Here is a 16,363-nt window from a genome sequence, read left to right as displayed (position 1 = left end):
TCATGAATAAAGAAGAGTGTAATGAATAAACAAGAGGCAACAACTAGATTTGTCATGCATGAAATACTATGAAAGGCCTGATCCTGTGATCCAGCAAGGGGAATGCAGCCCCACTGGTTCTTCTGGATCTCTCAGCAGCTTTCGGTACCATCAACTGTTGTATCCTTCTGGGCCATCTTGATGGGTTGGGCATAGGTGTTATGGTGGCTCCATTCCTTCCTGGAGGATCAGTCCCAGAAGGTTGTGTTGGGGACTTCTGTACCATCCCATGGCTTTTGGAGGGTCCAGCCAAAGACATTTTGCTGCTTGATGTGAAGTACAAGATGGTGCCTCCCCCATTTCATGTTCAGAAGGTGACCAGACTGACAGCTGAATCAGTGATGGTGATGGAACAGCATCTTTCACTTCACTTGATGTTAGCAGGCTAGGCTAGGAGGTGCAGGTCAAGTTGTGTGGCCCCCAACCAGTCTCCTGTACTCCCCAACCTCTAGCATCTGAGGGAGACATCTCACTTTGCTTAATGCTAGGACCATCTTATGAGTGCCTCGGGATTCTATCTTGTCTCCTATGCTTTTTAAAATCTATGTGAAACTGTTAGAGGAAGTCATCTGGAGGTTTGGGCTGGTGGTGTCACCAGTATGTGGGCCTGGGAAGGTTTTGGGCTGGATGAGAGAAAACAAGCTGAAGAAGAGGTATAGTAGATAGGAAAACCAACCAGACTGGATGGAAGTAAGTAACCAGTCTTGGATGGGGTTGCATTCCCCCTGAAGGACCAGGTTCACAACTTGGGAGTTCATCAGAGAGAAGACTTGGCACTGTGGAAACATAGGTAGTGTTGGTGGCTAAGAATGCCTGTTAAGCTGATACTCCAGCTGCGACCCTATCTAGACAAGTTGGATCTGGCCTCGGTTATCCATGCACTGGTTACATCCAGATTAGACTACTGTAGTGCATTCTACATGGTGCTGTCCTTGAAGACTATTTGGAAATTTCAGCAGGTGAAAAATGCAGCCACTGGTATGTTGGTGGGGCTAAGTGGTCTGAATATGCAACACCTATACATTTACATGAGCTGCCTTGCTTATATAAAATATTTAGATCAATAAAACAAATTAATAAAATGCCATCACAGCTGAAGTGTTGTGACATGGTAGGCAAATGGAATACAGCCCACTTCCCAGTCACACTCTGCAAGAGGTCCCCTGTCTCCTTGCTGGAATGAGTTGCTGGTGGATCTTAAACCATTGCTCCAAAGCAGTGGAGGGGAACCTGTGGTCCTTCAGATGTTGCTGGACTGCAATTCCCATCAGCCCTAGCCAGCATAGCCAGTGGTGGAGGACAATTGGAGTTCAACAACATCTGGAGGTCTACGGGTTCCACATCCCTGCCCCAGAGCAGTGTTCCCCATCCTGGTGCCCTCCAAATGTGTTGGACTTCAACTACTATGATCCCGCTTCCAGCTATAAAGATTTCCTTGTAAGCGAGACAAGCTCTGGGACCCCTAAGCCAGGTCTAACGTATGGCTACAACAGCACAGTGGAGCAGAGGATAACTCATTGTGCTCCTTCCTTTTTTGCAACTAAATATAGCTGCTTGGGTGGTCAGAAAGAAAAGAACGAAAGAAAATGAAACACCTAAACCCAATCTTCAAAATACTGTCTCAAGGGGACCACAGGATCCAGCAGAGCATATTCTTCCATCATGAAGCTGTTCAGTTTGCTAATAACAACCTGCCTCATAATATTATTGCAAGGCTGATTTAATTAATGTTTGTATAGAACTTGGAAGAGCTATGCACTAAATGCTTAATTATATCCCAGTGTTTGTTTAATAAGTGATGACAGCAGTATTATGCATGGCCTGAAAAGTTAAAGGGCTGCTGATCTAGATAATAATAGAATCATAGAATAGTAGGGTTGGAAGGGGCCTACAAGACCATCGAGTCCAACCCCCTGCTCAATGCAGGAATCCAAGTCACAGCATCCCTGACAGATGGCTGTCCAGCCTCGTCTTGAAGGCCTCCAGTGTGGGAGAGCCCACCACCTCCCTAGGTCATTGGTTGCATTGTCGTATTGCTCTAACAGTCAGGACGTTTTTTCTGATGTTCAGACGCAATCTGGTTTCCTGTAACTTGAGCCCATTATTCCGTGTCCTGCATTCTGGGATGATCAAGAAGAGATCCTGGCCTTCCTCTCTGTGACAACCTTTCAAGTACTTGAAGAGCGCAATCATATCTCCCCTCAGGCTCCTCAAGGCTAAACATGCACAGTTCTTTCAGTCTCTCTCATAGGGCTTTGTTTCCAGTCCCCTGATCATCCTTGTTGCCCTCCTCTGAACCCTCTCCAGTTTGTCTGCATCCTTCTTAAAGTGCGTTGCCCAGAACTGGACACTGTACTCCAGATGAGGCCTAACCAGTGCTGAGTAGAGGGGAACTAGTACTTCCCAGGATTTGGAAGCTATACTTCTATTAATGCAGCCCAAAACAGCATTTGCCGTTTTTGCAGCCACATCACATTGTTGGCTCATATTCAGTTTGTGATCTACCATAGTTCCAAGATCCTTCTCACTTGTAGTGTTGTTGAGCCAAGCATCCCCCATCTTGTAACTGTGCATTTGGTTTCTTTTTCCTAGTTGCAGAACTTGGTATTTATCCCTATTAAATTTCATTCTGTTGTTTTCTGCCCAGCGCTCCAGCGTATCAAGATCACTTTGAATTTTGGTTCTGTATTCTAAGGTATTAGCTATCCCGCCCAATTTTGTGTCATCTGCAAATTTGATTAGCATTCCCTGCACCTCCTCCTCCAAGTCATTAATAAAAATGTTGAAGAGCACTGGGCCCAGGACTGAGTCCTGTGGTACCCCGCTTGTTACCTCTACCCAGTTTGAGAAGATCCCATTGAGAAGCACTCTTTCAGTCCGATTCTGTAGCCAACTGTGGATCCACCTGATCGTTGTTTCATCTAGCCCACTTTGAGCTAGTTTGCTCATCAGGATGTCATGGGACACTTTGTCGAAAGCTTTGCTGAAGTCGAGGTATATGATGTCCACAGCATTCCCACAGTCCACAAGGGAGGTTACCTGATCAAAAAATGAGAGCAGATTCGTCTGGCAGGATTTGTTCTTGACAAATCCATGTTGGCTTCGAGTAATCACTGCATTGTTTCCAAGGTGCTTACAGACTGATTGCTTTATAATCTGATCCAGAATTTTCCCAGGGATGGATGTCAGACTGACTGGTCTGTAGTTCCCAGGTTCCTCCTTTTTACCCTTTTTTGAAGATAGGGACAACATTAGCCCTCCTCCAGTTATCTCCTCATTTCATTTCATCCTCATCTTCTCCTTGATTGGGGTACATACATGTAACTCATCCATGTTGTTTTGAGAGGTTCCCTAGGAGCAGCTCAGTGCACTGAACTGAACTCACTGCACTGAACTCAAGGGTCAACAAAAGGTGTATCTCCAGATATTTTGGACTTCATTTCCCAGAAGTCCCTGCCAGAAAAGCCTGTCGTAAGGAATGCTGGGAACTGAAGTCCAAAACATCTGGAGATCTGCTTTCAGCCCACCCCTGCCATAACTGACTTTTAAGTGATCCTGAGTTTAAAAACAGACAATCCATTGGCACGAGAAAGTATAAGTACCTCCAGCCCTGATCAGCTGTTTTGGAATGTGTGCTTCCTTTTCCGTGGGTCTCAGGCCAGACCCCCAAACTGCCTGTTAAATTATGAGGAATTTCCAAAAGCCATCTGCAAGTTCAGTGCTGCTGCTTAATAGGCTGACCTCTCGAAATAACTTTATTTATTTCTACATTTTGTTTGGCTACAATCCTATGGTCCTGGGGGCTATAGGATTTGTCAGATTTTCCTCCCTGTGCATGAAGAGAAAGATCTTCCCCCAGAATGAGAGAGATCTGACCCCGTAAGGAAAGGTATGCAGTCGATGCTCTGATGTTGGAGCTCCAGCACTAGAGGGGCAAAAAGGAGGCATTCTAGGGGTGTGCCAGGGATGTGCCCAAAGAGACTGTGGGTCCAAGAGATCCAAAGCCCTCCCATCCCCTTGGAGGTGATATAATTTATTACCCTCCCATTGTAAGCAATGGGAGGAAAACAGTTAAGGGCGGGGATGAAAAATGTCCCCCAACACCCTCCTCTTTGCTGGTGTGAGCCTGGCCGGGCATTAGAAAAAGGCAGTTCCTCCGGCTCAGATTTTCCGGCCCCATAGGGTTGCTTTGCCCATCGCCCTATAGCAAATCGCTTTCAGAGCAATGTACAGTCAAACACAAGTAAAAAACAACAATCCATAGACATCAAGTCAAAATGCAGGATAATAAAACAGTCAATTAAAAGCAGCAGAGACTAAAATATAACAGGCACAAACAACACGATGATCTAAAAATATCACTGTGTTTAGAACTACTTTAAAACAGAAGATAGCAGTGGAAATATACAGAAGATTTAAAAGCCTGTGAGAATAAAAGGGTCTTTGCCTGGTGTCGGAAGGATAACAAAGTATGTGCCAGGTAGATGTCTCTGGGGAGGGCATTCTGCAGCTGGGAAGCCAACAGTGAGAAGGCCCACTCACAAGCAGTCACTTGCACACTTCTGAATGTGAGGGCTCTTGCAGAAGGGCTCTGATTATGATCTCAGAGGACGGGGAGACATATGGGATGCAGAAGAAATACCTGTGTCTCACTGCACAAGGTCCTCTGCATTCCACCCATTTTCTCTTTCAGTATGTGTGGGCAATACTTAGAATTTTACAGCACCTTAGAGCACAAACCTATGCATGCTCAGACAGGAAAAAAATCCTATAAATCCCAGCATTCCCCAGCCAGCCACGCTTAGAGTGTTCAGTGCACTTCACCTAGCAATCCATGTAACATGTAATTGATGCTCTGACTTGGATTCCTGCACTGAGCAGGGGGTTGGACTCGATGGCCTTGTAGGCCCCTTCCAACCCTACTATTCTACGATTCTGTGATAACAATACCTGGCAAGTATGTGACTGAAGCTGAGAAACAGTGGCTTTCCTAAAGGTATCCAGTGAGTTCACAGGTGAACAGGATTTAGACTGGGCATTCTTTTGCTCACAACTCATACTCTTATGCCCAGTTCAGATGTGATGTTTCTGCTTCAATAACTGTGTTTTTTAGAGTGTGAATGAGCAATGAACTAAAGCACTCCCTCCTTCCCCCTCCCTTTCCTTAAGAACATAAAAAAAACCCATATTGGATCAGACCAGGGTCCACCTAGTCCAGCATTCTGTTCACATAGTGGCCAACCAGCTATCCACAGAAAACCCACAAGCAAGACATGAGTGCAACAGCACCCTTGGCCTCTTGCACATCCAGCTTGAAAGAAGACTTACTGGTTTCTTAATCAGAGTTTCTTGTGATATTCAAACCAGGAAACGGTGGTTTAAGTGCTGCCTACAAACCAGAATTGCAAGCCACTGTTTCATCCTGGTTTGCAAACCAGGGTTGTAGACAGCCCTTAAAGTGTGATATTTCAGTTCAGACATATGAGTTAAACCGTGCTTTAACAAGCCAACAAGTCTGTTAAATGAAACATGTGCATGAAAGGAGGAAAGGAGGTGAGGGAGTGCTCGAGCTAGTCACTCATTCATGCTCTAGCAAACTACAATTTCTTGGATCAGCAACATTATATCTGAACCAGGCCTTAGTCTAGGGGTCACAAATCTTTTTGGGTTGGTGGGCACATTTGGAATTTTGACAGAGTATTGTGAGCACTCTCACCAAATGGTTGCTACGGGGGGTGAGCAGCTCTCAACATGGCTGTCCTGGTTCACACACATTTCTTGTCTAATTCCATGGTAGCACTAGATGTAAAATGATTACTAACATGATGTGCTTTCTAAATGACCCTTTGGAAACCCATGTTTTTGAATGGGTGTTCACTACTTTATGTTTTTCAGGTGAACATCTCCAACTTTGACATTGTTATGGAGTCTGACGAGGGAACATTCATGCCCACTGGCCTCGCTTTCACAGGCAGTGATAAGGCTCGTAATGTCATGAAGGAGATCATGAAACTGCTGAAGCCCATCAATATTACTAATGTTTTTGAAAATGGTGGAGGAACAGACATTAAATACTGGATACAAGATGGAATACCAGGTGAGATTCCTGAATTTTGAGATCTGCTGAGTTGTCCCACCCATTCCCCCCCCCCTTTTTTTTCTTACTTATCTCTTTTTGTGGCAGACCAGTGCTTGGCTATAAATGCATGCTTGAGCTTTGTTTTTAAAAAAGTTTTAGATGATGTGTGGGCATTATGCGTACAATCTTCTTTTAGGCTTTAGGATTTATAATAATCTTTCCTAGAGCAGTGGATTAAAAATAGCAGGACATTCCCTCTGCTTGAACAGAAGGGGGGAAACATGCAAACCAAATATAACACATTTAAATACAGTCTTTTTCCCCTCCCTTATTCACATTAAATAGTTGGCGTGGGAAATATATATATATATATATATATATATATATATACACACACACACACACACACACAACCCATGCACTCAGGGACATAGGAAGCTGTCCTATGCCAAGTAAGGCCTTTGTTCCATCTAGACCGGTATGGTTGACACTGACTGGGGCTCCCCACGGTTTCAGGCAGGATTCTTTCTAAGCCCTCCCTGGAGATGCCAGAGATCAAATCTGGAATCTTCCGCACGCAGAGCAAGTGCCCTACCACTGAACCCCAACATGTGTTATATGCTTTATTTACAAATATACAAGCAGAGCAAGAGAGGAAGCAAACAGGCACTCCTACAAAAGTGATCCTCCAGAGAGCAAATTGGGAAGCCACTGGCTATATCCCAGTTTTAGTTCACTTCAGTTAGAAACTCTCAGCTCTCTCTCTCTCTCTTGCTTTCACTCTCTCATTCCCTTTATCTCCCAAATTCTGCAAGCCACTCCTTCTCACACCTATAAAAGGTCTGCCCGCTACTCTGACTTGGAAGAACCTTTCCAAAACATTGATGGGAAATGTCCTTCAGAAATACAGAAAAGTTTCCTCAGTTCCAAAACAAGCCGAGGGGCATTCACATAGTAGTAGAGTTCACTCAAACCCAAATGAGTCTACTCCACAGAAAACACATTGAGCCATTTTCAGTGGCCCAGTTCTTTCCAAAAAGCTAAAGAAGAACTCTTTATAATCTGATGATCTTTTCATAAAAGTACAAACAATATTCTGTTCTTAATTTTAACTTAAGTAGTCCACAATGTGTACGTATGGGTGGTCTTTTCCTTTCTAGTAAATGCAAACCAAATGCACTTGCATAACATAGAATCAATTAAATGCAAAAGTCTTTTGATTTGTGTAGATCATCAGCCCTATGAGACATGGCTTCATTAGAGGGAAATCTTCCTCAAACAATTTCCTTCAATTTGTCTTTTATTCCTGAACTTCAGTTGCACAGCAAACGTTTCTGTTACTCTGCATATGTTCTAACCAACAGACTCTGTTCAGTGCATCTGATGAGAACATGATGTTGTGCATGCAGCTGGAAAACACTCTTGCTTTCTTGGTGTTCTCAGTAGGAAAGGCACACTGGGATCCCAGCTAGACAAACGTTCTCATATTCACAGCAAGTAAACAAGGCAATAGGTGCAAGAAAAGAAAGCCCATTCTCTTTGCTTTGATCAAATGAATCCTGAAGTGAAGTATAACTTCGTGGAGCAGGACGCCTTACCAGATCACAGGCTAGCCATATATACAGCTTACTCCATCTTTTTCATGAAGCGCTAGGTTTATCCTTTAATCCTCACTTAAGGCAGACACTTGTGAATCACCAAAAAAGAGGGCAAAATAGGGTGCCAATTTACATAAAATTTGCATATGCTAATTTATACTATAGATGCATATTTAGAAATAATCACTATAATTTAAATAGAAATACAGTACAGTTCACCATAGTATGGAAGATTGTGACCTGTGTGCCTTGCACAGTCTGCTGTCCAGGTGCTGCTGATGGGCAGCTTTGAGGCCTCTGCTCTTTCTGATGGTTCTTTATCTTTAAACTGGACTTGGACTAGACAGTCCTTCAAATAGAGGACACTTTCAAAATATAGGACAATCCTCTGTCAGCCCTTCCAGTAGAGGACTGTCCTCTGTAAAAGAGGACACATGGCCACCTTATAAAAACTGAGACAACTTGTTGGGATGGAGAAGCAGCTATAGCACCCATGTATACTATATATGAAGAGGCCAGCAGGAACACATGGGCCTAGCTCTACCCCCACAACAACAACATACGCATCAACTATGCCCCTGGCCAATAGCTGAAGAGGGCTGCTGCTACTCATGTAGGTTTTCCTCCACAGGGAGAGAAACTCTTAACTGTATACAAGCAGAGGCAGCCCCCTTTAGACTGACACTGATCATACATCAATTGACGCCAATCAAACTTCAATTTTGGCTGGGATGTGTGGCGTTGCAGGGGCGGGGCTAGTCCTGCATGTTCATGATGGCCCCTGAATAGGGCTTATGGTCCTACAAGGTCAAAAGCAACAGCTCCTTTCTTAGTTTCTTGAAGAATGATCTGGAGATATTAGTGAAGTATTGGAAGGAAGGAAGGAAGGAAGGAAGGAAGGAAGGAAGGAAGGAAGGAAATGTCAGGATGCACCCTAGCTACCTCTTACAGTCTACTCCAATAGCCAACTCAAGACACAGACAAAAGGATTCTTTTCAAGACTTTAATCCTTTTACAACTTAATGACTCTTTCAGATGCTAATCACCAGCGACTAAGCAAGGAACAGCACTGGGGAAAGACAGCAGAGTAGCCTATGCTCCAGGTTAGGCAGTTGGTCCCCGTTTGAAGGAGAATCACGGGAAGACCCTGAACTTATGGGCTAGGGAGAGATCCTCCCTCTTTCCCTTGGGTCCTCGGGACGCGACCGTTGCTTGCGCGCCAAACGAGCGCTACGCCTCCTTTCCACGCCCTCCATCTGTCATCACTCCCTGCATCGGCGTCGAGCGTCCAGCAAGCCCCCCTCCAGCATTCTCTCGCTGCCAGGGTCACTATCTCTCCCAGAAATGCTGGCAGGAGGAATCTCTGCCAGCTGCTGTGCCTGTGAGCGATGAGCGAGCTCCTCTCCCACGAATTGCTGTTCCTCCTCAGAATCAGAACTGCTCTGGGGTTCTATTGGCTCAGTTTCCACCCTGACAGAAAGAAAGAGGCAGGGCCAGCTCTACTGTTAAGCAAAGTGAGGTGGCTGCCTCAGACAGCAGAGTTTGGACGTCATAAAAGGGCAGCAAAATGTTAGTTATTTCCTTGGTATCATTGTATTTCTATTTTTCAAGGATGGGGAGAGGTGCTTGTGGGATTTTCTGCCTCATATACCAAAATAACTTGGCTGGCTTTGAATATTATGTACCTTGACTTGGGCGGGGGGGGAGCATTTGCTGTTGTGCCTCAGGCAGCAAAATCTCTTGGGCTGATGGAGGAAGGAAGTAAATGTGCAAAAGGGACGAAATTAAAAGGGAGAAAGGTTTTGCTAGCTGTGTGGGAGGGCAATGCCCAGGATGAGAGAGAGCACAAGGCTTTGTGGAAAGACCACAACTCAGTGATGCTTTGCATGGAGAAAGTTCCCCATTCATTCCTAGCATTTCCAGCTAAAAGGGTCATCAAAAAACAGGGCTAGGAAGGACCTCTGTGCCTCTGGGGACTTGGGGAGTCACTGCCAGCCAGATGGACCAAAGGTCTGATTCAGTTGCTTCATAATATGTTTATTTGTCCAAGCTAATCTCAGTAAGATTAATGCCTCTTGAATGAAGTTTTACTTCCCTTTTTTAAAAAAGGAAGCAAACTGTGGAAGTGCTGGATCTGCACCCCTTCACGTTATTTTGAGATTGCCCAAAAGTGAGATGGTACAAACATATGGCCTGAGAAAAGCATCCCTCATACACCTTGAAGGCTGCAGGCCATTGGCTACCACTTCCAGTCCAGGCCTCTGTCTACTCATAATGACTTCACTTAAAGTACTGCGGATAAGTTGACACTGTTAAAGGTGAATAGTTCACCATGGTATGAATGAAGCCATTAATGCTGAGCAACTCCTTTTTCCACAAGAACACTTTTTTGTAGCAGAAAGGCACAATAGCCTCATGACCTTTGATTCACCCTTTCTACCAAGGCTATGTCTCTTTTTCGTTTTATCCGGTTAAAATTGCTACATCCCCCTTCACCAGCAGAGGGAAGAGGAGGTATATGCAGCTGTTAAACATAGTTTCCCATCTCTGAGTGAAACGGGTACTACTAAATAGATAAAAGAGGGGGTTCTTTGGAAGGACTTATTACAACTTCTCACGGTGACGTTTATTTATTACGTTTTTACCCCATCCTTCCTCATAGGTGCATGTCCAACACTCAAGCCAAGACACCACACACTGGCAGATAGCCTAGGGAGGCGGAACTCACAATATGCAGTGATTTATGCCAGCCTTTTGAGGGTTGGATTTCCCATTGGCCCTTTCTGTCCAGTAGTATCTCACCAATGCCTAGGCAAATGGTTGCTTGGTGTTCCAAGGGTTGACAGGAGTTCCTGGTGATCTGGAGCTACTACTCTGAAGTGTTAGTTTCCTAGATCCTCCTGAGATATCAAATCTGTGGAAAGAATTCCTCTTCCTCCTTGTTTCCTGCCAGGGCCGGCCCTACCATTAGGCAGAATGAAGCGACCACCCCAGGCAGAAAGTGCTGGAGACAGCAGCAGGAACTGTTCCTCAGGAGCCCCCCTCAGGTATTCTCTGCTATTGGAAAACAGAGCTATGTGCGCCACATGGCCTTTCCTGGGCCCCTTAAGGTATCCTGCTCTCCTCAGGTGCAGTAGAGCAGTGATGGGCAAAAGGTAGATCGGGGTCTACCGGTAGATCTATGAGTGCTTTGCAGTAAATCACCAATGATTTCTGATTCCCAGTTATTTAACAAGCGGAACAACTCCCCACCACCACCACGCCCCCAAAAAGGCTTCTGAAACCATTGCCAGTCCAACTGGCTTCTGTACTTGAAATGGGAGGACACCATCTTGTCCTTTACCTCAGGCAGCAAAATGTTTTGAGCCAGCCCTGTTTCCAGCCTTCACCTCTGCTAAGTAGTAGCCAGAGCCTTTGCCTCTTCCTTAGCAGCCACTTGCATTCACCGGGGCAATCTCTTAGACCCACATTCCAACATGCTATCATTCATTTCCGTTGTTCTTTTCGCTATTTGGCTGTGGGGACAGACAGGAGTGAGATTTAGCATGCTAGAAGCAGTACTTGTACCAATGTTTGCCTGCTGCATCAGGGCAGAGATAGGGGAATAGAGATGGGAATGCTGGGAGTTTTCTGGCCTCATGTCTAGCCTCCATAGCATTCCTTTTAGCAGTACCTAAAGATCTGATTCTTTTTTACAAGGGATCTGATCCCTTTATGTGACATGGTATCACACCTCTTTATCCCAGTCATAAGAACAAATGAATATAAGAAAGAGTCCTGCAGGATCAGACCAAGGGTTCATTTAGTCCAGCATTCTGTTCACACAGTGGCCAACAAGCTGCCTGTGGGAAACCCACAAGCAGGATATGAGTGCAATGGCACTCTCTTGCCCATGTTCCCCAGCAACTGGTGTACATAGGCATATTGCCTCTGGCGGTAGCATAGATCCATTAGGACTAGTAGCTAATCACACTAAGCCACCCTGAGACTAAGTCACCATCGGTTGTTTGTTTGCTGAACAACTCACGTTACTCCTGACAGACTATCAGGCACACAGCAGCTTGGTGTGGCTTCTTTCCCCTCAGTCCTCCCACCCACTCCTAGCACATATCCCAGCTGCCTTTGCGGTACAACCCCTCTCAGAGCCTCATATTCCTGGTGGCTGAGAGCTCCCCCCACCCAGTTGCTGCATAGTTGTCAAATCTACAAGTTGCAAAGCACAAAATCTTGGACCCTTGTATTCCCTGTGGTGGGAAACTCCTCTGCCCCAATCACTGCCCCCTTTCTAAGTAATGTTAATGTTGTCAAGCTTTTTTTCCAGTCCTTCAAATTTGCACAAATGGAATCAGTGTTTTTATTTTATACTTTGGTCCTTGAAATTTGCGCAAATGTGTTCAGTTTTTTTTCCCTTCAGTTCTGCACAAGTGTGCACATTCACAGGACTGCAGTTTAGTTTAGTAAGTTGTATCAGTATGACAGCAATTGGTACAGTACCCAAGCACATTGATATGCCCTCTGCAGGTCTAGAAATGCCATTTGTCAAATTCCTCCTCCACTTCAGCACTTACCTTGACAGCAAACACTGAAAGGGGCAGCTGAATGAGACGGGAGCTTTTGTTGCAGATGTAATTACTGAGGGAGTTTGTGGAGCTCATTTCTGCTTTGCCAGTTTAACAATCAATGAAGCATGTGAATAAAATAGGAAAATATGCCTTGCTGTGGTTCTGTGAATGTGTGCACTTGCGTATAACCAAAGGGGGTGAAAAAAAGAAACCCAAGCCCATTTGTGCAATTTTTAAAGACCAAAAAAAATTTTTGTAAGAGGGCTGCCAATGCAAGAGGGATAGTGTGATGTGTTAATGGAGTATTGGTGAAGGGGCAGACACTGACAGCACTTACAGCAGAAGAGGAGGGTGCCTGGCAGCAGCAGTAGTGAGATCAGGAAGAGCGGCCAACAGGGCCAACACTCTTGCCAAGTGGCTTTCTCACTGTTGTAAACAACCCAGGCTAAAGTGACTCTGCCAGGTTCAGATGTCCCAACAAGCCACCCTGAGAACAAGCCACCCTAAATAACCCTACTACAAGCCACTCATTCAGTTTTCACCTTCTTCTGTTTCTCTTTCTCTGTCATACTCACACCATAGAGAAAACTCTCTGTCTCTCTTTGTATGTCCATAATAGATCTGGAAAAATTATTGCTTGTACTACCACTGACCTTATTTTAACTTCTGCTGTATAGTATTGCCATTAAGGTAATAAGCTGTGAGCTGGGACGGTCTTGATTAAAATCTCAACTCAGCATGAAATTGCTGGGGCCTTAGAGCCTCTCTCTCTCTCTCACACACACACACACAGCTTCAGCCTATGAGAGCAATACTGGGCTACATTACATAATTGTTGTAAGGATTCCTGAGATAATGAATGTGAGGTGTTTTGAGCATTTAGGAAAAGTGCTGTATAAAAATACTAAGCACATTATCCAATTAAAATCCAGCACTTTTATGCAGCCATCTCATGCTCACTTACTCAAAGGGACTTACTCAGTGGAACCCACTTACTCAGTGGGACTGCAATCCTATACCCACAAACTCACTGGGATTTTCTTCTAAGACTGGTATATGAATGTGTGTGTGTGTCCTGGGCCCACACAATGCCACACCACTGACCACCAGCTCTACCCACTCATGCGACCCATGGTGGATTCCCCAGGGGCCGATGTGGACTAAGGTTGCCCACCCCTGTTCTACATAGACGTATATAGGATTGTAGTGTTCAGTTCCATTAATTTCAATGGGAGAAAATTTTACGCAAGATTAATTTTTCTATTAAAATCACTGGGAGGCCCCCTTCAGCCATTTCCCTTCACATGCCTAACAATTGTGTGAGGGGGAGAGGGGGACTGTGCCAGCTAGCTCCACCTTTGTCACTGCACCCCCTGTCAGCCCCATCCCACTGGTGTCCACACTCTGTGGAATGTCTGCAAGGGGGGAGCCTGCCAAATAGGTAAAGACTTTCCCCGTCATCTGGAGACGGGAAGACCCTATGCACATCCAGCTGGCTTTCCCACTGCAGACATTCCCACAATGTGGGGACTCAGTGTGGAGTGGGGGGCTGGCAGGGATGCAATGGTGGGGACAGCCAGCACAGCCCCACACTGTCCCTCACACAGTTGGCAATCATGGGAGGAAGAATATCTAAAGGGGGGGTTAGATGTGCTTAAATTGCGCTGGATCGGAACCTTTGTATTTTTTAGGGATGGTGCCAAGGGTAGGTATGGTTGGGCATCTGCCAAGGGCCCACTGACACCCCAGCAAGGGCCCGCTGACAAGGAAGCCCCCTGGAGTTCTGCCTCCTCTTCACCACAGCAACCTGCTTGTTCTCCTGCCTCTCAATCTGACCCAGACACGGGAGGTGCTGAGAAAGAGGAGCAGCAGATGCCACACTGCCTACTGGCTCTCTGCCCATCAAGCAAGCAAGTAGTAGCAATGAATGAGAAGAAGGATGAGGAGCAATATGTCAGGAATACGGATGGCGGAGAATTTCTCCACGAATCTCGGGGAGGCCGAATGCCAACGCATTCGGCCCCCCGAAATTGTTGGTGAAATTCTCCGCGCCCCCCCCCGGGATGGGACTTACCTCCCTCGAATGTCCCTCTCGGCAGCGGGTCCCGGCGGGAGTTCGGGGGCGTTTCGTCAGGGGTGGGGGCGGCGGCCGGTCTTCTGACCGGCTGCTGCCGCCGCCATTACAAAATAAAGTAAAAAAAACACACACACACCCGTGATAGGCTACGTAACGATTAACGTAGCCTATCACGGCTAGATTTCCAAAGTCAGCCATGATAGGCTACGTAAATCGTTACGTAGCCTATCACGGGTGACTTTGAAAAAAAAAGCGCGTACGCAAATGGCGGCGCCCATGGGCGCCGCCATTTGCATTCCTTATTTGGTCCCAGTAGTTTACGTAAAGATTTACGTAGACTACCGGGACCAAATAAGGAACGCAAATGGCGGCGCCTATGGGCGCCGCGATTTGCGTACGCGCTTTATTTATTTTTTTCAAAGTCACCCGTGATAGGCTACGTAACGATTTACGTAGCCTATCATGGCTGACTTTGGAAATCTAGCCATGATAGGCTATGTTAATCGTTACGTAGCCTATCACGGGTGTGTTTTTTTTTTTTACTTTTGTATTTCGCGGCCGGGGAGACGGGGCGCTTCTCCCCGGCCTGAATTTCGGCCAGGCGAGGCAGGGCACCTCCCCCCCCAGCCTGAATTTCGGCCGGGCGAGGCGGGGCGCCTCCCCCCCCCGGCCTGAACTTCGGGGGGAGAACCGAAGCGCCTCCCCCCCACTGCGAAGCAAGCTGCGGGACCAGGTAAGTCCCTTTCATACATCCCTAGTCAGGAGTGCCCTAGCGGCCTCTTTCAGTAGACTCCAATAGCCAACTCAAGACACAGACAAAAGGATTCTTTTCAAGGCTTTAATCCTTTTACAACTTAATGACTCTTTCAGATGCTAGTCACCAGTGACTAAGCAAGGAACAGCAGAGTAGCCTATGCACCGGGTAGGCAGTTGGTCCCTGTTTGAAGGAGAGTCACTTGAAGACCCTGAACTTATGGGCTAGGGAGAGATCCTCCCTCTTTCCCTTGGGTCCATGGGAAGCGGCCATTGCTTGCGTGCCAAACGGGCACTACGCCTCCTTTCCTTACCCTCCATCGTTCGTTGCTCCCTGCATCTGTGTCGAGCATCTAGCAAGCCCCGTTCCCGCACTTTCTTACTGCTAGGATCACTATCTATCTCAGGAATGCCAGCAGGAGGAATCTCTGCCAGCTGCTGTGCCTGTGAGGGATGAGCTGGCTCCTCTCCCATGGATTGCTGATCCTCCTCAGAATCAGAACTGCTCTGGGGTTCTATTGGCTCAGTTTCCACCCTGACATCATCCCCGCTCCCATGATCCCCCCCCTCGTGCTCTTCCCCTGAGGCCCCGGGTTTGTGGGGGTACAGCTGGTGGAAGCGCCTCAGCAGCAACAGAGCATGCACATTTTCCGCGGGTTCCCAGGTTCGCTCATCTGGCCCGTACCCGTTCCAGTCCACTAGATACTGCAGGCGGCCACAAGAAAGGCGGGAGTCCAGAATCTCCGCGACCTCAAACTCCTCCTCCCCCTCCACCAGCACTGGCGGCGGGAGGGAACCGACCGAGCGATGAGGGTCACCAGAAACCAGGGGGGACAGCAAGGACCGATGAAAAACAGGATGGATCTTCATGGAGCGGGGGAAAGCCAGGCAAAAAGCAACAGGATTAATCTGGGCCATAATCTGGAAAGGCCCCGTGCAGCGAGGCGCGAGCTTCCTTGTGGGTGAGTGAGAGGGGAGGTATTGGGTGGAGAACCAAACCCAGTCCCCCAGTTGCAGAGACGGCCCCGGCTGGCGCCGCCGGTCTGCAGAGGCCTTGTAGGCTGTCTTGGCTTGCTCAAGGGAGTCCCGTAAGAGGTGCTGTACTGCTCACAACTCCTCTAAAAAGTCATGGGCCACTGGCACCGAAGAGGGAGCTAAGGTGGACGAGAAAGGCTTGGGGTGATAACCACAATTGGCAAAAAATGGAGTTTGGCGGGTGGAAGCATGGCAGGCATTGTTATAAGCAAATTCTGTG

At 46.7% G+C, this 16,363-nt stretch overlaps 1 protein-coding gene across 3 annotated transcripts in view; it reads left to right on the top strand.

The window, feature by feature from the left end:
• The window catches only part of CPQ (carboxypeptidase Q), a 265,330-nt gene that overhangs the window by 212,586 nt on the left and 36,381 nt on the right, over positions 1 to 16,363 (top strand). For all 3 annotated transcript variants that reach the window (XM_084848003.1, XM_084848005.1, XM_084848004.1), the window contains one exon: positions 5,935 to 6,136. In XM_084848003.1, the coding sequence (XP_084704129.1) occupies positions 5,935 to 6,136 (202 nt within the window). The remainder of the gene's footprint in view (positions 1 to 5,934; positions 6,137 to 16,363) is intronic.

Source organism: Heloderma suspectum, chromosome 4 (assembly GCF_057233095.1).
Source record: "Heloderma suspectum isolate Gila_16-S chromosome 4, 16-S_ref, whole genome shotgun sequence".
NCBI lineage: Eukaryota > Metazoa > Chordata > Lepidosauria > Squamata > Helodermatidae > Heloderma > Heloderma suspectum.
Note: the sequence above shows the minus strand (reverse complement) of the source record. Positions and strands in the feature narration are given on the sequence as shown.